Raw genomic sequence first — 21,956 nt, forward strand, 5'->3', positions numbered from 1 at the left:
CTCTTCAATCGACTCAGAATTGGGAACAGAGTATATTCTCTCATATTTTCATACTCTTTGATTACATAGTATTCAAGGTGAAGTGTAATTATGATTGCAAATTATTCTTTCCCAGGACAGAAACATCATCCTAGACCAGGATTTGAACCTGGGACCTCTGGGACAATAGACCAGTACTCTTACCACTGAACTATCAAGGAAGCTCTATGTCATTGAAACTCATGGGAAAGAATAATCTACAATGCAAAAGTAGTGTCAGCTTGTTTGTACATTACTTTGTATTGCGCTATGATTCTTTAGAGAAAGATCCTTGTTGTCTTGTCACTCTGCCTTTGATAAAGATCCTGCTAGGATTGAAAGCTCAGGCCATTAACCAAATTTTGAAAAAGATATTACATGCTCGTATGCCAACCTTCTTGTAACTCTGGTATTTGTTACCTGCTGTTATCCATTTATGTTATATAATGATTAAATTGGAAGATGATGCTTGTTTATACATATTTTTAATCTACTTTGTAACTTCCCATCTAGATTCACCTTGAAAGTGCAACGACCTATCCAGCAACTGGAAAGTCAATCAGGAGCAGCTGAAGACAGAAAGAAACGGATGCGACGGATGGACCTCCAGACAATGACTACGAAGATTTTATCAATGTCAGCATACTGACTGAACTGGGTTACGCCACAGACGATAACGACGGAACAATGAAAAGCGCCCAGGATAAGCTGCAAGTCCCCGACGGTGGCTCGCCGGTGTTACGCCACCGCCGGAGACTTTCATCAAGTCTTGATTATTCCACGTTGAGACAAGTTACTGCCAGTCAGGACCGAGAGGACCGACTGAATCAAATCAAAGCTCTCATACGAGAATCAATGCAACCGAAAAGTGCAATGAAAAAGAGTCGCTCTATAAATATTGTTACCCGTGATGGGTTGAGCGGTACTCCTACTAGTGCGGACATGATCCACATTCCTCATGACAAAACTATTGAAGCAGATACTGTTAGTTTATCAAGTGTAGCATCATTATTGGATGATTCAGAACCAGTTATGCAGCAGAGTGCTTGTAATATGGCAGCACCAGAAATGACCCCATATGATGACCTCTATGAAACAACTCTTGTCAAAGCCGGCCAGGTAAGAAAAAAACCCAACATAGAATCACCAAGAGCAGTATGTTAACCCCCTGGACACTACTGAACATCTAACAGCATTTCTGATTGGTTGGTAACTTGAAATGCTTATTTCAATTGCCAACTATGACTAGGCTTTAAACTATTTATGGTCAAACTTGCATTTGCAGAAGATCTTTTTAATACCCTCCTTGATTGGTTCAAAATTAGTCACAATATTCATTTTGGCCAATCGGCAGGTAGTTCTCATAGGGTTAGAATAATTAACACCACCTGAAGAGTTTAGAGTTAGGTTGTAGGGTCAGGATTGTGGTTAGGGTAAGAATTCACAAATGGTAATTTCAAAAGAAACTATTCAAAGGAAACTATAGTGTCACCTTTAGATTAGCACAGAAGCTGATCAAGTCTATATTTAACAAAATGTTCTCTGAAACAGCTAGCTCACCTTGGTAGCTTCCTGTCTGTAATTCGCAAGACTTTCTTAAACCCTATTGGGGGCACTGTTGAAAGTGCTGCTATTGAGACTCGGCACTGTCAGATGGTGCAGGACGTCTTAATAAACTGCTCAGCCAACATCTGCCAACACATGATGAAAGATCAGTATCAATGATTTTGGCATATATATGCTGTAGTCTGTTGCTCATAATGACAGATATAGAAAAGTAAATGCACTGTTAAGTTCTTATAGAGCAATCTTTGCAACTTCAATACGTCTGCTTCTGAGGTGAATTTCAAATCTGTTTGCATTTACATTCACACCCTGGAATTAAAAATCTATGTTATAGTCTAATCATTTTATTTTGATTTGTATTTTGTACCATTAGGCTATTCAAATTGAAATCCATATACCCCTGTGAAAATCATGACCTTAATCTCCCACACAGATTTGATTTGTTCGGGTTTTGACAACCCTGGATAACCCAAGAAAGCCTCTATTGAAGCTTATTTCCATTGGGGTCCATTTGAACACCGGGACGGGTTGGGAACAGTCAGGGGTTAACACCCTACTCTTTTCGAAACTGGCTGCGAGATACATGTACAGGCATGGCTCTCTGTACACGGGACCGACGGCTTAACATCCCCTCCGAAGGACGGAGTACTTTCTTGATTCATTTACCCAATTCTAAATGAACGATGGGAGAGCGGAAGTCTGAATTTAATCTACAGAAGTTGCCAATTAATTTCAGACTTTTTTTTCCAAGACAATATCCCAGCAAATCGCCACCGCCGGGAATCGAACCCGGGTCCTCATGCACTAAAGGCAAGTACCCTAACCATTGCGCCACGCTCTCCGTAGGGAGTGTAGATTTCAAATGGAGTCACCCATTCAGGTAAACCCTGTTTGAAATTCACACTCTGTGTGTGGGAGATTAAGGTCATATCTTCCATTTAGGGGTGTATGGATTTCAACTGGAATAACCCATTTCTATTATTGGTTACAGGAGCCTTCGTGGGATGAAGCCTTTTCATTTGATCTTAAAGACAGTGATAAATATCTGAATGTGTGTGTGTGGCATAGGGTACAAACCCAGACTGGGGAGAAAGACATACTTCTAGGTTACTGCTGTGTGCCATTAGTAGATGTAGCATTACAATGTTTGACGACATTATCAGGAGAACATTTAGAGCTATATAAGTTACATCCGCCAGAGCAAAGAGCTGGTGCATCGTAAGTATCTGTAATATTTATGGATGTTTTACTCAAGGATTACCAACTCAAAATTACTCATCATGGAGGGCAGATAATGTGCCTGTGGCATTTGTCACAAACGATAATTTTTAAGGTTAACAACTATTTTAAACTGTTACGTTTTGGTAGTTAACAACATTGCGAATGGTAATGAGCTTTGGCAAAAATTGCATTGATCATTTCATAGCAAGTGTGTAGAAGAATTCAAATATCACAGATATACTTTTGTAGGTCTTGGGGTTCTTGAGTTATGTTGTAAAGAGGGTTGAAACAACAACACTTTTGTAAAACGTACATAGCTCATTTACAACAATAAATCAAACAAGTTTTCAAAGTATATGATTTGTAGAATGAACTTTTGCAAAACATCAAAGTGTTATTTTTCAATAATATAGTGATTTAGATAATGAAATCAATCTTTTGGCTGCTTCGCCAACAATACATCGTTTTTGAGTGTTTCAAAGGTTTGCACATGCAATGCTTAAGTGTGCATGTTTGGCACAAGGTGTTCTTGCTTAACACAAACAACCATATACTTTGAATCAAAATTTGCTTGGCATATAGCAAAATATTCTGGAGGTACATTAAGTGCATCCATGAGTGACATACAAACATGGGGAAGTTGGTACTCTTTGATTCTGCCTCATTGTTGATTTTATAAAAAAATAATGACCTTGCTTCCAAAGTCCTTGATGCATTTTCCTGAAACAGAATCAGGGGTTCATTTTCCTGATATAGAATCAGGGATTCATTTTGCTAACATGTACGACACATCGTAAGCAGTTAATCCATCATAAGTCCAAACTCAGTGTAACTCTATAAGATATATCCTATGGATGAGCTACAAAGGGTTTAAGATGTAACTTACATCGTAAGATGGGTTTAGAACTTGCGAGATGCCCTTAGGTGTGGGATTGGCTCCTAAGGGAAATTGAGGATGTTCACATGGAATGAGAACTTTCTATAGTATTCAGCAAGGTCCTTCAGCAGTCTGCTGATTACTGCTTCACTGTTCACTGTTTACAGCATAAACACAGAAGTAGGGTTCTGATTGGCTAATTGAATCACATCGTCATCACATCAGCACCTCATTTGCCGCACAAGCTTGTGACCTAGTTCTTTTTGTACGATAATCAGGAAGAGCAGACGTGCACTGCTGAAAGATATTGTCGAATACCATGAATACAATATAATAACCCTTTGTGTTTGGCATGGACAATCTGTCAGAGAGGATTGTCCATCAAGTATGGAGGACATGCGTATGTAAAGTAATAACCTAGGGATTGTGACTTACATAGGTGATACATCATTGATACACCAGAGTATTCAAATATTTGCCATGCTATTACAAAAGTGTACTATTGATGGGTGTTACATTTTTACCAGGGTGGATGTATACAAACACTGGCAGACAAAGGATTACATAAGAAAACACTTTCATTAGCAGGGAGCGCAGATTGAGACTGAAACTGGCTGTTGATACCCCACAATATTAGCTAACTATTCATGATTTAGGGGACAAAAAATATCTCTTGTCCTATTGGCCCAACCAACCCAGATTTTGTGTTTTGAGGAATTTTTTTAATTTTAAGCTTTATGAAATTAGAAATAACTGTTTTTACCAAAGTAGATTGATCATGACTCACTGACATTTAGGAAAATATATATTTTCAGATTTTGTGCAGATTTTAAAGCTTGTTCTGATTTTAGGGGTTATTTAGATAAAAGATTTCTTAAAATCTGATTGACCGACCTTACTTTGCAAGTAGAACAGGGATTTTTTTGTCACCTTTGCAAATTTTACAGGGGGTAACAGTATTTCCTCTATATGTAGTGTACTATAACAAGTCTTAAATATACATATAATAAAGCAATTTATGGATGTGATAGCTGACCAATGCTTTTTCCCCCCACCAGTCGTCACATAGGTCACACCCACCTTTACCGTCACTCTGGTTTTGAGAATCGTCTTTGTCATGGTGATATATCGCTATTCTTCCAACACACTCCCTCTGGTGACGGGCGACCGACTAAAGATGAAATAGCTGCCCAAGAATTTGTGCTCAATGATCAGAAGGCTAAAAATAAAGCAGCAGAGGAAAGACGGAAAGCACAGAGAAGAACCGCTAGACCTGATGAACTAAAGTAAGACATTTTTTGTTATGATATTCAAATAGTAGGTTATGGTGATTTTGGACTTTTGTCTCTTATTTGTAAAAATGTATTTTTTAGGAAGGCCTGTATTAATTTAATGTTTGATTGATTACAATTTGTGCCCTGCTCTCGCAAAATAAGCATAAAGTTGACAAAATAACTTTCTGATATATTCCAGATTTGAAAATCCCTATGTTATACCCTTTAAAATCATGCCAAACATGTGTTAGGATGATTCCTTGCTTTGGTCTTCCAAAACTCAATATTTCCTCCAGAATTTCTATTGAATTTTGTCATGTTTATATGGACTATATCTTCCACTGCCCTGGCGACTCACATGGCTGGCTATACAGTATGACTATACCTCAACAACAACAAAGCAGCTTTTATATAGCGCCGTAACATGAGCAAGCACAACCTCGGCGCTGAACAAAAATATATCTTAAAACTAAATCTTACATTACAAATTAACAAAGAAACAAAGCAGCATGAAACATGAGGGAAAAATTAGTCTGGGAATAAGTGAGTTTTTGTTTGGCTCTTGAGAGAAGCAACTGTGGTAAAGTTTCTAATAACAACTGGTAAAGCCATATAACAGCTCACTATTTTACACCTGGGTGAAGTGAGACAAGTGCAATAAAGTGTCTTGCACAGGGACACAACATGTTGGTCCTGATGGGGTTTGAACTCACAACCTTGGGATCATGAGTTGAATGCCCCAAATGTTAGGACAATGTGACCAATTGATTGATATATTGATTGATTGTTAAGCCAATGTGATTGATTGATTGATTGATTGATTGAATGACTGATTGATTGTTTACTTTGATTTATCTAGAAAAGTTCAGTCAATCAATCAATCAATCAAACAAAATAATTCATGTACCCACTCTTTATAATGTGTGTATGTAATGGAAATATAATTATGTGAAAATATATTTTAATTGGTTTGCTCCTTGTTTTTGCTGACAGTTTGCAACCGGGTAAATTACATCGTTTTGTTGGTACTCAATTCTCAGTACAGACCAAGTGTGATTTCTGCACTAAGAAGGTTAGTATATTGAACACTAGGAATTTGATAAAATATTTATAAAGATGTATTTGTATTTGAAGGATATATTATACTCTCCAAATACTAATTGCAATTTAATTCAACCAATTCTGACAAATTGCAAAAGATTTTGGCTGATGCTTATCATAAAAATTTGTACATGTGGATGCAGTGCCCTGAGTCCAGTTACTAAATAAATCCTGAAGTTATGTTACTATTCTTGTAGTATACATTATGTGATTACTAAGTGGCTCCGATTAGCTGATTGCCATCTGTTGATAACACCAAACCCCATCCATTTGCCAAATGTTGATTGACTGATGTCATATGTCCAATTAATGGTAAAACGGAATTCTAGCTTTGTGATGATACAAGCGGCTTGAAAGTGTCCTAGTTTATTAGCAGAAAACAAGAACACCATAAAATCCCTTGTATCACTTCAACATCCTTTTATTCTTGCCGTTATGTGTTTTATATGTTAGGTGTGGTTGTATTAAAGGTGGGTGACCCGATTGACAGCCTCAGCCCCCACGTCACTTTACCCCATCAAATTGCAGATTTTGGTATCAGGTGAAAGCTGGTATTTTTCTCATTACTTTAGTACAAATTTAAGCCTGAAATATGTTTCCTTTAGGCAGTATGAACAAAACGTTGTAATTGGGTGGTACCCCTGGAAGTCATGTTTTATAGACAACTGTGATACACACTTTCACTTCTAGAAACCAACATGCTGGAGCAATGAAACTCAATACTTGGAAGAATGGAAGAGTGTTTGGGTGAGGGGTGTCAATGTATAACATCATGTTTTATAATTTGGTCACCCACCTTAAAGAATATATTTAAGTATATGTCTTTAAGAGTGAAGTGTTGTGTTGAAAAACATGCAGCAGTGGTCAAATGAACTAAACCAAATCTGGCCAAAATTATACTGGAGATTCTGACCCCAATACTTATGTTGGATTTGACAAGTTCCTGACATTTTCACCAAAACGGCCTGTCCAAAATTTGACCCTGAAAACAAAAACCAGACCTCTACACCTTCTGGGGTTCAGTCGTTTCAAATAGCTATTGATTTATTAGTCAGATCTTTTTTTGAGTTCAAAGAACTTATGCAAGCATTATTTTTACCATTTTATCACATGCACCATCACAGGTACTCATTTTGCTTGTTTTATTAGCAAACTGCCTGTCAAACATGACAGTAGCTAAGATACAGAACTTGGCACCCATGAGTTGCACCACCTGAAAAGGAAAGGTGTCCCATTTTGTTTTATTACCCATGTAGTCATGTACTAATACTTTTTTATATGTTTATTTTTTAGATCTGGACTAAGTATGCTCTTCAATGTCAAGTGTGCAAGCTAATCTGCCATAAGAAGTGCTCAGAGAAGACACAAGCACACATAACATGTGACAAGTAGGTTGCAATATTGAATGAATGAATGGGTTCATTGGGATTGGTACAATGCGCTGTTACAATTGAAACCCATACACCCTCTATAGAAGACATGACCTTAATCTCCCACACAGGGGGTGTAGATTTCACATTTAGTTAACTCTGATTCAGGTAATCTCCCACAAAGGGGGTGTAGATTTCAAATTGAGTCACACATTCAGGTAACTCAGTTTGAAATTCACACTCCCTCTGTGGGTGATTAAGCTCATGTTTTCCGTAGGGGGTGTCTGGATTTTGACTAGAATAGCTCATGACTATTGGTTAGCAAAGATGGCCAATGAAGTGGTGTTTTTCCCTTATTTGCCATTACACAGGTTTGCGGTGAAACCGATTCATCATTTTTCTCATTGTTATTATTTGGGTGGCAATATTCACAGAACATCAGTTACTACAGGTAAATTGAGTAATTCTTGGCCAAACTCGAACATACTTGTTGCATCCATGTAGCGTACTTAGTGTGTACACAATGCTTTCTTCTGTACCACACTATGTGCGCTTGAGTTTATTGCGGAGCCACTAGCGTTCCGAGTGTTCAAGCTTGGCTCAAATAACCTAATTCACCTGTAGTCACTGAAACATTTTTTGAAGCAAGTGAAAATAATATACATTCCAAGTATTGGTTATGACCATCAAATGTAAACCATTAAATAATGTCTCAATAATATAGTTTTTATAGTACTTATCGGAGCCAAATATGCTTTCTTGAGAGAATTGGAAGCTGCTGGAAACAAACACAAAAAGTAAATAAATATGTGAATGAAAATTAGGCATTTACATATGTTATTATAATGGTAACTTCATGCATTTATTTACACAGAAATAAAATATGGCACAAGGCGGACCAACCAACTCCTTTTAAGCATGGTGATGTGGGTGTATCACCCCAAAGCACACCGACCCTCACACGGAAATCACCCCACCAGTCCCCATACCCCTCCCCTACACCATCACCCAATGAATCACCTCAGTCATCTGATGAAGAAGAGGATGATATCGATATGATGGTGAGGAAGTTGAATCGGCTGAAGAGACAACTGAAGCAGTTAGCGAGGGCTGAAGGCAATAAGGTGGATGATACGGATGCTGTGTTTATGACTGCAGCAAGAGAGGCAAGTATAAACTGTCTGAAGCTTCAGCTACAAGCCTAGCAATTTGTCAGTGTCATACACCATTGATAAGAAATACTACGCTTGTTGCACCTGCTTCATGTGATACGGGCATAAGGCTTAAAGGAAGTGTCCGGCAATCACAACATTATGTCTTATATGTTGGAAAAATAATTATCAAGCACGAATCATATGGTTTTATTTAAAACAAAGTCATATTATCCATAAAAACGAATAAAAACAGCCATCTCTCAACAGGCGATATTCAAAATTCCCGCGCCGGAATTGTCTAGAGCAATGACGTCCTAATAATTCAATGAAGCCTGACGACGAATGAGCACCAATAACCATGACGTCATTGCTCTAGCAAATTTCGGCGCAGGAATTTTGAATATCACACGTTGAGAGATTGCTGTTTTTATTCGTTGAAAAGTAATTTTCATAATAACGCTTCTACATACTTTCAAATCAAAAGCTTCAACTTCTAAGGGATGTCACTCATTACATGACCTGCATTAAAGAAGAAGCCCTGCCAGAGCAGTTCTTCAGGAGTGAACCAAACATGCTTGGTTATCAAATTAATCGGTGACAAGGTTATCTCTTAATTTGACAGGTGCTAATTGATGTTTTAATGTTATTACATCAATTAGCACCTGTCAATTTCACCCCAGAAGAGCTGCTCTGGCAGGGCTCCCTGTTAAACCAATCAAGGTTTAATATCTTTCGTCAACGGGGTTATCGGAGACCCACTTCAAAGTGATTTAGTTCGCTATTAGGGAATCCGCCATGGACCCCGTTGACTACTGTATTTGTGTTTATTGTTTTAAGGCTTTTTTTTTCTGCTATTGTATGTATGTTTGCCTGGATTATCAATAAATCAAATCAAATCAAATCAAGGTCTATCAACGTTTTGTCCTGGTACGTCTTTCCAGGGTAAAGTCAGTAGTTCTCTTTATGTAAGTCATGAAAGACACATTAGCCAATAATAGAACAAGCCATAGCTCTGAAACAGGGTTAATGATGGCGATATGTTTTATGGTCATTGTGAAGATAGGATTAAGATAATAATTAGAATGTAATGTTAGGGTTTGTACAGTATTCCAGAATTATTTTGACTTTTGATATGACCTTTATGTAAAATAAAATAACTCATCATATGGAGAATCCCTAAATATGAGTCGGAGGTGATTGTGTAGTTCCCCAAAATATCTCTAGTTTGATCAGTTTGAATCTGCAGGCCATATAAAGTCCTATACTTTGTCTTCTTTATTCAATACGCACAATATAGACCAGACAGGTGAACTATGTCACTCTTAAATGTGGGTCTACTGTTCGGGGTAGTGGTAAAAGCCTAATAATTCCTACCGATTACAAGCTGATCAAAGTATTGAGTCATATTAGCCTTAACTTAACATCTTACAAAGTTCATTTGTATATTTTTATACAACTTCATTTAACTTGTACAGATGGGACGGGAGCTGTATATGGAATTACCACCAGAAGAAAGGAAACTAAAGCTAGAATACATGGTAAGTAAATGCTGTTTTGGCTGCTGCTAAGTGTTAACAATACAGGTGTATTAAGATTGAAAAGTAAGTGAAAAGGTCATGCCAAACCAGTAATGGTAGGCTGTAGCTACTGACTACTACACAGAATATTCCCAAACTGGTAAAGTCCCAACATCACCTGTTAATGAGGGCCAATCATTTCATGAAGTGTGAGAGGATGAACTGCTATGCACATACCGCATACTTTTTACTTACTCTATCGCATAAATGTGAAGGCACACAAAGCTGGTATGATATTTTTAGACACAAATGATCAGGCCTCATGAATATGCGTGAATTCACTGCATACAAACTTTGGTTGTTGGTGAATAGTCGGTAGTAGTCTGTGTCTGAAACACTCATCTGGTTTTACTTGGCCTTTGGTCCAGATTTCTTAGTATAACTTTGAACACATTGAGTTTGTTGTAAATTCCAAGACACTATCCAATGCTAAGTCAGTAAAACACTGATGCAAACAAATGATACAATTAGCACCTGAAATACATACAGCCCATAGATCCAAGATGACAGCTGTTTAGATCGCTACACTCATTCTGGTTGGTTTATTTACAATTTCTGTAAAATGATCCAAGTAAGGCTTGTGGGTTTATGCCTGTGCATAGCTCACTATAAATTACTGCCCTTTTTTTCTAATAGTCAATGTCATAAATATTGTATTAGTGAAGAGAGAGAGAGAGAAGATATGTATTCACATGACTCCTACCAGACCCAGGCACTTTTTACAACAAATACCCATAGAAATTTGAAATTTGATATAACCATGAGAAAGTCTACCAAAATAGTATTGTTCTACACATTATGTTGATAGATCATCAAATATACTTGTAGTATTTTGTAATTGCACGTAGGTGATCATGCCATTAATTGATATCTCACATTCCCATTGAGATTTCAATAGTGGTTCTTGAACCATAACTCTTGTTAATTTACCTATTTAGAAGACCTGGCCCCAGGTGATATGTGAAACCAAAAGGGATGGTTATAGCGAAATGCCATGTGTATGCAACAATATGAATGTACAATTATTGATGTGTCGTAAAAATGATGTGTCATGCTTAGCCCTTGCCGAATGTAGCATGTTCACTACATCAATAATATGTTGCAACATTTAATGGCATGCCAGTTTAAAGAGTATGCTTGTGCCTATGGTAAATTTATACACAACGTCCATGTTTGATTTGCTTGATGGACATTGTACATGGCTATATGTTGAAAGGTTGAAACTGAGTTTATATGTTTGTATGTGTGTAGTATACTGTTATGTACAAGGTGTCCCAGAATGATTTATACCGTGTTTGAACAAAATATCAAAAATATATAGTCAACAGTGTATCTAATCTTAATAAGTGCAATACACATGTCTCCTACCTATTCTGTGACTTTCATGGAAATAACTTGATTCGTTTTTGCGTGACATTGCTATTACTGAAAATGGACGAAAACTGCATGTGTGTAATTTACAGTGCAAAGGCATCATAACACATGGATCCTTTATCACCATTGTCCAGCTGCACTGTGAAATATATTGGAGAAATCCTACATTCTTTTATAGGAAATACACCAAATTTGGCACAGATATAGAGCATACAATGCTAAATAATTCTTGATATGGGATTAAGTGATGAAACATTTCAATATGACATCAGATATTTAGGTTGAAAAACATACTTTTTATGTGATTTTTACCCCAATTATTACCCAAAAATGTCATGATTACAGATGATATAACTTCCTCAAGGATCCTCCCAGTAAATTTTAATCTTCTTCGTCACGTAGCTGTGGGTTTGCCAATGTACTGTGGACATAAATGGATGCTGTGACACTAAGGACGAACCTTTTCTGTGCTTTTATGAAAAAACCTCTGCCGGCATTTCAAATGATGAAACTCACACACCGCAATAATTAGCTTCAAAACTACCGCCAAAGAAAGAATAGTTTAAGGTCACTCATCAACTTGACTCAAGCGTACAAATCCTTTATTCCATACAAGGATTGCTTTGTAACATCATAAATAAACGATAGATATCGACTATTTAGTAGAATTAAGAACAGTACACAACAAATATACTGCATAACATTTTCCAAATAACTTTGTCCTGAACGGTTAGTAATTTGACAGATTTTCAAAATAGGTTGCTTTGTCAAAACTTGGAATTCAACATTTTTACGCAATTCTCTCTAACTTCTACTAGAAACGTCCAATTTTTAAAATCTAAAAAATCTGAGAAAGCTAAATATATGTAAAACTTAAAATGCAAAACAATATGACCAATAGAAATGCCGTTTATGCCTAAAGAATTCCATCTTTCCCGGTATAAATCATTCTGGGACACCCTGTACATAGTTCTGGTTTGGGGGCAATTACATGTAGGTGTGTGTGAAATGGGAGACATTTATGTTCCATCCCGATAAACTGGGGATGCGCCTGCAAATGGGGATATCCCCAGCTTTCTTACTTTAATAATGGGGCTATATAAACCCCCTAGAGGGTGCTAAAGGCATTAGTTAGACAGGGGTTAAATCCCTATTGCATAGTACAGAATCAGGCGTGGGGAAATATCCACACATGAATAGCAACATATAGGCTTTTTAGCCTGGCTTGAGCATTTTGTTTGAACCTGGTCCCATCAGGACCCAAGCGTGTCTCCACACAGAGCGACTGTTTAAATAAACAAACAAACAAACATAGCAGAGTCGCGGTTGGATAGTCCCAGTTGAATAGCTACACACAGATGTCCCTGATTCATACGTCTTACAAGTAGATGTGTGTGTGCAAAAAATACAATTATTTTCTTTTGTTGTAAGGCAGCCATTCCATTTAAGTGTACATAATTTTGAAATTGTATAATGACATATGATGCAAGTCTCAAATACAAGAGTACACATTATACCAACATCTACTAGATCGTTGCCTCAATTGTTATTTTAACACGGTGTTGTACATGTTATTGTTGACATTACTCCCTATCATATCAAATGTTTTGATAATATCAAGAGGTAGTCTGGGGATCGGTGAACTAGAATACTGGGATCTCTTTTGCGCAGCATCTCAAAATATCAATTTCAATTTTTCAAAGGCCTTATTTCCTTTGCAAGCTACTGGACAAGTGTGGCTATTTTGTCCCATGACATTTAGTTGGTCTCCTTCCATTGATTAGCAGACATCTTCAGAACAGCTTAAGGTCATCATTTGGTGCCATGGCACTGAATATATTAATATGTAGAGGCCCTGCATGCTATAATAGGTTTCAAATGCAGGAATAGATCCAAGGATAGTGTATATTGGCTGCCATCCTGAAATTTAGGAAGAATTCATACCACAGACTACTGCAGGCTATTCGCAAACAGCAGAAGTCCCTGTGCCTTGTATGCTGTGAATTCTTGCATATTTATGAGGGCCTTTTGTTCACTATGTAATGTCTCCAATATGGATTTCAACTCGAATAGCCTATTCAGAACTAATTGCTGCTTCTACGCACATCACTTACAGGCATAATTCAAAATATGCATCAAAGTAATATCACAAGTTACACAATACACTTAGGGATTCAATCATGTTTTCCCGGTTGTTCATCACCGATTAACAACGATGCGTCCGCGTCTTCTGCCCGAGCGAAGTAAACCACGCAGACAAACTAAAGATGTCTAATTCACATGATTCTTTCATTCGGAATATCCGTTTGTCATTGCCACTCAACCTTACAACCATGACAAAAAGATCGCGATATTTATCTGTTGATATCAGCAATAAAACTAAAGAATAAAGCTGTAATATTTAGCTGTTACCGCCAACATGAGAGAGTTCATGTTTACGCATACGTTCCAGGCATGACGAATTTTACGCGCTTATGCGTAACGCGTACTCGTAACCTTGCATTTGCGTATACGCTGCTGGACTGTGGAATTATCATGGATTAACAACGCTTGGCTCCAGTACAAAGGTATAGGAAGAGTTGTTGAAAAGGATGTAATTCGCACACATGATATGCAGAATCATTTGGGTTTCATTCATTTTGCCAAGTTGCTTGTCCACCTCTGTCATAGCAAGCTGCAATGCACCATAAAAGGGAGCATGAAAAATGTCTACTCCCACGTTACCCAAACCAAATCATGCGCTATTGCTGACATTAGGTCATGAAATGAAAATGGCATCACTTAAATTTCTAACGTTGTTTGCATGTATACATGTATTTGATGTCAATTGTATTTCTTTCAAAATCTAATCAAATAAGTCCAGATTAATGTTTTTCTTGACACACATATCATCACTTTTGTAGCATATTTTACACCCATTTCATGATTATCTATCAAAAAGACAGGTGGGAGGCAAAGTACTTATATATCAAATATAAATACTGCATTCAATTTTATGCTTGATTGTAGATAAACGTGAAGTAATATAGAAAGTGTTAAGGTTAAATCCCACTAATGTGTCTTTAAGCCTCATTGAATAACATGGTGGTATAATTGACAGGGAGTTCAGTTAGCCAGCCACCTCTCATGTTATTGCCAAATGACATCAAACAAAACAACACAATTTCTTCGTAAATCCCGTTGTGAGTGTGTGTGGTGTCCCAAGGAGACGGAATGCATAGCAAATAGAGGTTACTTTTTCAAATAACCCCTCTCCCACAAGTTTAATTTGGATGTAACTTTTTATTGATAATGCCAAATGATGTCGTTGAATACTAGCAATGTTCTTATATTTTTATTATGCCATATAGTGAGTGTTTCGATAATAGAATTGCAGGTTGCTTCATGAATCTACACTTCCCCTTACCCTAATTAAGTTACGTCATTAATCTCCAAATGACGTCATGGGGCATGACACCTTCCTCTAAGCATCATAAAGTTGGTGTGATGGCATGTAAGGTGGCAAACTTTGACATGAATTTGAGGTCAATTACTCATGACGATTCTTCTGCAGTTGGGCTATTCCAGTTGAAATCCATACATTTCCAATGGAAGACATGACCTTAATTTTCCACGCAGGGAGTATGTATTTGAAATAGAGCTACCTCAATGGGTGATTCCATTTGAAGTCTACACCCACTGTGTGGGAGTTAAGTCAAGAAGAGGTGTGTAACTCTGCTGGGCTCTTTGCTCTCAGTATAGACAGTTGATTGCTTGTGGATAGTGCAGAGTGTCTTTACTACATGTAGAACTAACTAATATGTCGGTGCATTTTAATGTGAGAGCTAGAAATGTTCATTTGAATGCCCCATTGAATATCAGTGTGAACAATTAAATGGGTTAAATCACTTGGATATATTGGCTAACAAAATCCAAAAAACTGTCTTTAACCCGTAAATGAGAAAAATATAGGCTTCTACTGATACCAAAATCTCCATTTTGATAGTGAAAAAGTGTGGATAAGTCTGTTGATTTTTCTGATGCGCAGGGATAGGTGGACTTTGTCTTGCTGGAAGATGCATGTTTTCTTCCTTAGGCTTAACAGAAATAATTTCTTGTTTCTCATCTGACCGAGTAAAAACTCTGCGACTGAAAATATTTTATCAAATTTTTTACAAAATAAAATTTATTTGGTCATCCATGATTGACTGTGTGCTTCAGTACTAAACCACCAGAAATCATGAATTAACTGAAAAATTTGACTACCTCTGAGGTTCAAATTGCAGAAAAAGCAAATTTTGTGATTCACGTTTGATATATCCCAAAATCACAATCAAGGCTTTCTTGAGCAAATATAATTTCTCCCCAGTTTTTTTTTCTCTACCTACTGACCCATTTGTTTCCCAGCATATGTTTCTGGAAATAAACAATTATTTTTGTTAGGCCTAACTGATGAAAGCTCCTAAATTACCCCATCAACAAGTAACAACTGTATCAGATTATGAGGATCTAAATAAATATTTAATTTGTGTGTGTTTTTTCTATATGCACCTGAAGGTGTGCTTTAAACAGCTTTTATTCGTCTTCACAGTGTGTGCATAAACAAATGACCCACTTTATGCTGTGTGTGCAAACACATCAACAAGTTTGCAGTCGCAAATGTGTCATCGCATGATGAACTTTACAATTCATAAATACTTGATTTGTGCATGGTTTTTTAGCTTTACCGTAGCCACACAAAGTTGTGCCACAAGCAACTCTAAGAATGTGTGCAAGTTTGCATATCAATTTGAAGTAAACATGTCTCGCTGTAAGAAGACCAGGTTATAGTCCGTCGTGTTTGCGGGCCATTTGCACAGTTGCACCAGATGCTGTGTTTCATTGCTCCGCCGAGTTGATTAGTTTTCATTTTAGGCTTTGTTTTTCTTGACAATGTTGACAGCGGAAATATATTAGCTGCTACGGAAGAAGCTGGCGTCACATTAGCCACTGCATCTGTCGTAGAGGAAAATAACCTGCAAGATGTCTGGCTATTATAGCCTGGCCTTAAACATGTGTGTGTGTTTGGGTGGGCGCGGTGGGGACGGTTTATGCTTGTAAACTTGTAATTGACCTCAAGAAAGACACATACTTCATGATCTAACATAAGTTACCTCAAAACAAAAAACCCTGCATTTACATGTACTTGTCCAAGGTGATATTGTTTGTATGTGGAGATACTACCTACAAAGGTAGATACAGATGCATGTGGATTTTGAATGTTATCATGTTTGTGCATTTTGTTATTTGATTATTTAATATACTATATTATATTTTGTTTGTACTCGAACAATACAGAAATAAATCAAAGTAAAAGTCTTTATTATGATACGGATAAGAGGCATGAGAGTGGCTTCGCTTGAAAAAAGCTGAAGTAGAACAAAAAAAAGCTGAAAAACAGCATAAAATTGGCAAAAAAGACCCCAAATTGGGCTGAAAATAAATAAAAAATGCATAAATTTGAATAGTAATAAAAGCTGAATTAATAAGCTGATCAGCTGAAAAATCTCATCCCTGTAATTAGGCATATTCAATGACCGATGACACAGCAATCAAAAAAATACCTCAGTGACTCATCTGTGACATCACGGTCATACCTACCGTGTCACAGGTCAATAGTTCAGTGCCTGATCAGTCATAGACTCGATCCTCCAGTCCTCGAATACTCACGCACGGCCGCTCCACTGTGCTGTATTGAGGACTGGAGCAAACAACGTTCTAAAACAGGAGCAGTGAAATTTGAATATTTAGTAGATTTTGATTACGTCATTGCGCGCGGACGCGGAATCATAAATCTGATAAACACTTCAGAGCAAGAGTCAGAGCCCTGATCTGACGCTTAACCAGTACTCGGCAGTTTATTTTTAAGTTCCCTGTATGTAGCGTAACAACCAGCTACAAAATCAGCTAAAATCCACTCGTCGCGTACGCATCTTCATTTTTTCATAAGCGGATCAAATCCCCGTTTTAAACCTTCTTTGCCATCAATTTGGAGTTACCGTTGTTATCGCCATTACATATTTCTCAAATTTTCACTTTTTAATGAACTTTGCGATGATGTATATGTCTTTGAAAGTATTCATGGGAAACACTTTTATATTTGCAACACATTGAGACCATTTGCACCCGTCAAGTCATAATAGTTGCCTTGATTGGAGGAGGAAAGACCGTCGCCACTCACCACAGTGATGACATGCATTCACACCGTACAAACTACAGTACCGACTGCCTCGGATTTTAATACGGTAAGCATGGTATTCAAGTGTCATTGAAACATACATAGTATGTGCATGATTTCTTCATTTTGTACAGGCCATCTCTTTTACTGGGTAAGAACAGTGTCAAGACTCATGATTGACTGAATTTCAAAGCAAAACGATAGCATGATTGATAGTATTCGGAGGCTAGGCATGCTAGGCTAGACTCCTAACTATGCCTACCACGGTGCAATAAAATAAATATATTAATTAAAGTTTGTTCGGTTTATATAAGGCGAAAAAAATAACGCCGTGTAATGATATAGAATGGCTTGTACGCGGCTGGGCGCAAATGATGTTTACGCTAGTTGTGCATTACGTAATGATCGGTGCACGCCAGGGCTGTCAACTTTGGAATTGCTACAGTCTGTCCACTAGAAGTACAAAGTATTAAGTAAATAGACCTCGGAAACTGGAGGTAGGCCTATGAGAATAATTATTTCAGTGCAATGCTTCTTTGGCCGCCAACTGCTGCACCATGCTCTTTATGCGTCGCGTTCGCGTGTGACGCAAAGCATCGGCCCCCGATCCCACAAATTTGGTTTGTACTTTTATGTGGACAGACTGTAGCGTGAGACACTTCCATACTGGGGCGGAATTATTTTTTGCAAATACACTGCCGCTTGAAAATTGTGTGTGTGATTTTTTTTTTTTTTGGGGGGTAAGGACATCAAATTATTTTTACGATGCATGAGATTTTACTCATTTTACAGCTCTTTGCGTGAGATTTACTAGGTGTGAGATTATACAACCTTGGCGTGAGACCGTGAGAAAATGACCAAATGCGTGAGACTCCCAGCCAGTGCGTGAGAGTTGACAGCCCGGCCTGGTGCACGCTTGAATTTACGCAATCGTGAGAAGGACTTTGATGCGCGCAGTAACAAAAGCCGAATAATTTCCGCCAAATAAAAACCGAACAGTGCGCGAATCAATATTGATTCTTGCAGAATAAATTTGCGGGAATCATTTCATTCCAGCAAATCATCTTCTGTGTAAACTACAAACGTTTAAGAATCAACTTTGATTCACGTAAATCTGTTTAATACGAGAATCTTTGCGAAAAATTCTGACCCTGAAACAGGGAGGAAATTTTCTTATTAAAGGTTGCTCAATTTTAAAATCTAATTTTTTGAATTTTCACAACTAGGTTGTAATCAGTGATGTCAACTTGAAGTGAACTGGACAGTTACAGCAACTGCATTCTGGAGATGTTGAGTCATTGTGACTTCAAATCATGGTGTATGGAGAACTCAACTGTGAATCATCAAAAATCTGGTACGTACAATGAGTTTAATAAATTTTTATTGTTTTTACATGACGGCTTCTGCCGCACGGTCTAAGGCAAATGAATGTATGTTCCGGCAGGCCTCAAAATACTTTTTTGAATAGCTATTTTTGACAGATTCGGGACAGATTCCAATCAAAATAGCCCTCATGTGTGTATTTTGCCATTGACAATTTTTTTTCCATGGGGGCTATTTTGGGAGAATTGAGGGGAGAATTGCCTTTTCCCCCCATGAATTTTGACCCCTGGTATCGAAGGACTCTGTAAAATCATATACCAAATTATTCTTATTATAATTCAATCAAATGTCATTCCTCGTCAAGTGTTGACAAAGGCAACAGTGTTTGCTGAAACGTTTACAAGTAAGTGCATTATGCATAATTGGATCACATAGAATGAACATTGGTTACTGAATTTCAACATTTCAGGTAATTTTGTGCCCGGATAGCGGCGGGTACCCAGTGCATTTTTCGGGCGGGTAACCGGGTACCCGAAATTGCAACAAAGAAAAAATCCAATTTTTTTTTTTTTTTTTAAGTTATTTAATTTTTCGGTTTTGTAGTGACCTAGGCCTAGGATCATTCATGGTTGACCTCAAATAAAATTGCATGATGTTTATTGAATTTGAATGCATTTTGATATCATTAATCGAGTATGACATGAATACAAATTATCAATTTTTATATTAAAAACAAACAATCATGCAATTTTTTTTTTAGGTCACCCATGAATGATCCTAGCATTTAGGTCTAGGTCCTGGGACACTACAAAACCGGGAAAAAAAAATCTTTTTTTTTTGAATTTCGGGCACCCGGCAGGGTATTTCCTGCCCGAGTAACGTAATTTCGGGTGGGTACCCGCGAGCCCGCCCGAAAATCCCTGGCTTAATATGTACCGTATGCATAATTCAAAATCAAAATTCAAATTTCATGGAATCATTTAGCATTGCAGTATTCCAGGTTGTTATGGAGCTCCAGAAGTGGCAAGGAAAGAAAAAAATAATCTCAGGAGATTCAGGGCCCTAACTTAGTAGCTTTAGGCCCCAGCTTAGTAACACAGGGCCCTGACTTAGTAATTTGGGGCCTGAAGATAGAAACTTAGGGCCCTGAAATAGTAATTTAGGGCCCAACTTAGTAATTTGTGCCCCGACGTAGTAACTCTCAAGGCCCCAACTTAGTAAGTCGGGGTCCAAGCTACAAAGCGAGGGCCCAAGTTACTATCTCGTGCCCAAGTTAATAAGTTGGGGCCTGAACTACTAAGTCTGGGGCCCAAGCTACTAAATCGGGCCCAAGATATGTTTTCTTTCCATGCCACTTTGTGGGCTCGGTAGATTAATTGTTCAATTTAATCTTGGTAAGAAAAATGTATTAAATTAAAAATATTTTTGATTGATTTTTTTTTACAGATGAAATTTGAACTTGTACTGCTGGAACTGAAAGGAACCACCTGCAGCAAGAAGCTAAAGCAAGAGAAGAGAATGAGATATGTACCAAATTAGCTGAAAAGGTACCCGTCGGCCATGGCAAATCCACATACACCTTCAACAAAGAAAAAAACCCACCACCGGACTTTACCACAGTGGAACTCATATAATTTTGAAATACTGACCACAATCGCACCCTGGGCCACACGCCCACACCCTTACCCTGATCAAGTTTACAGATACTCCACACCCATACCTTGATAAACTATGTATGTGCCTATTCAGACTATAACTCTGTTACAGCTCTAGCAGAGATGGAAGTGTTGTTGGTCATGCATGTACTATGTGAATGTACCTGTGGACTGGACAATGTTATTGGTAAATCAGCAGTGTTGGGCAATTTCATTAATAGTGTTCATATTTAGGCAAAAAAAGTTGTTTGCTTGTCCTCGTCCGATCAACCGTCTCATCCGACCGACTGTAGAACTTTTTCTTTCTTTTTTTGAAAATTTAATTTTGATTTTTACAAAATAAAAATAAATTTTTTCCGGATTGGAGTGTCCCTGGACCTAGAGCCAAATGCTAGAATCATTCATGGTTGACTTTAAAAAATAACGTTTTGTGTCTTAAATATGTAAAGAAGTAAAGTTATAATTTGTATTCATGTCAATGATGTCATGGTCTATTAATGGTTTCAAAATTGATACAAATCCAATGCATTTTGAAATCATGTTATTATTATTATTGTTTTTACAAAGTCAACCATGAATGATCCCAGCATTCAGCTCTAGGTCCAGGGACACTACAAATCCAAAGTAAAATCCCAATTGGGGGTTTACTCATCAAACATGGTACTAATACTCGGACGAATACGGTATATGTACTTTTTAAACAAAACTTCCGAGTCCCACTGACCCAACTTCTGAAAGTGATCTATGGACAAGCTATCAATTTTTTGGGGCGTAATTGTAGATAGTGAAAATGAAATCAAAATTTGGAAATTAAGAATGCACTTTTCAATAATATAGGGTTTTAACTAAATAAAATTGGGGATCAATGCCAGTCAATATTATGTTTTGATGAATCCAAGTGTGTGAAAATATTGGATCTAAAAACATAATAATGATAAAATTGGATGCTTTACACCCAATATTTATTGGTCTCGCGATGAGTTTTAAAATATTGAACGAGACGTTGTCGAGTATCAGTATTTTTTTAAACTCATAGCGAGACCAATAAATTTGGGCTCAATTGATCCAATTTTATATCAAAGTAGGCCCTATAGGGTGTTCAAACCAATGTTTTTCATCTTTGTAAAATTAAAATGGTTTAAATTGTTTTAAAATTCTCATCTGCTCCTCTAGTCCTGAGAAATAAAGGAGAATGGTAAACTCAACAGCCTCATCTCCACTTTTCTCCATCAAAATGGAGATTTGTACAT

The 21,956-nt window shown here is 37.4% G+C and overlaps 1 protein-coding gene, 1 long non-coding RNA gene and 1 other non-coding gene across 3 annotated transcripts in view; 2 read left to right on the top strand and 1 right to left on the bottom strand.

Moving 5' to 3' along the window:
* Positions 1-21,956, top strand: part of LOC140160961 (PDZ domain-containing protein 8-like) — an 84,529-nt gene that overhangs the window by 46,386 nt on the left and 16,187 nt on the right. Inside the window, 8 exon segments of the mRNA XM_072184308.1 lie at positions 532-599; positions 602-1,137; positions 2,576-2,802; positions 4,741-4,968; positions 5,950-6,028; positions 7,351-7,445; positions 8,302-8,593; positions 10,057-10,119. Of these exon segments, the coding sequence (XP_072040409.1) occupies positions 532-599; positions 602-1,137; positions 2,576-2,802; positions 4,741-4,968; positions 5,950-6,028; positions 7,351-7,445; positions 8,302-8,593; positions 10,057-10,119 (1,588 nt within the window).
* Positions 128-200, bottom strand: Trnan-auu (transfer RNA asparagine (anticodon AUU)). Its single transcript has one exon. It is a non-coding gene; the product is annotated as a tRNA-Asn (tRNA).
* LOC140160320 (uncharacterized) lies at positions 17,337-21,652 on the top strand. The gene is made up of 3 exons (XR_011859947.1): positions 17,337-17,795; positions 18,955-19,082; positions 20,498-21,652. It is a non-coding gene; the product is annotated as an uncharacterized lncRNA (long non-coding RNA).

The sequence above is a fragment of the Amphiura filiformis genome, chromosome 9 (genome assembly GCF_039555335.1).
Source record: "Amphiura filiformis chromosome 9, Afil_fr2py, whole genome shotgun sequence".
NCBI lineage: Eukaryota > Metazoa > Echinodermata > Ophiuroidea > Amphilepidida > Amphiuridae > Amphiura > Amphiura filiformis.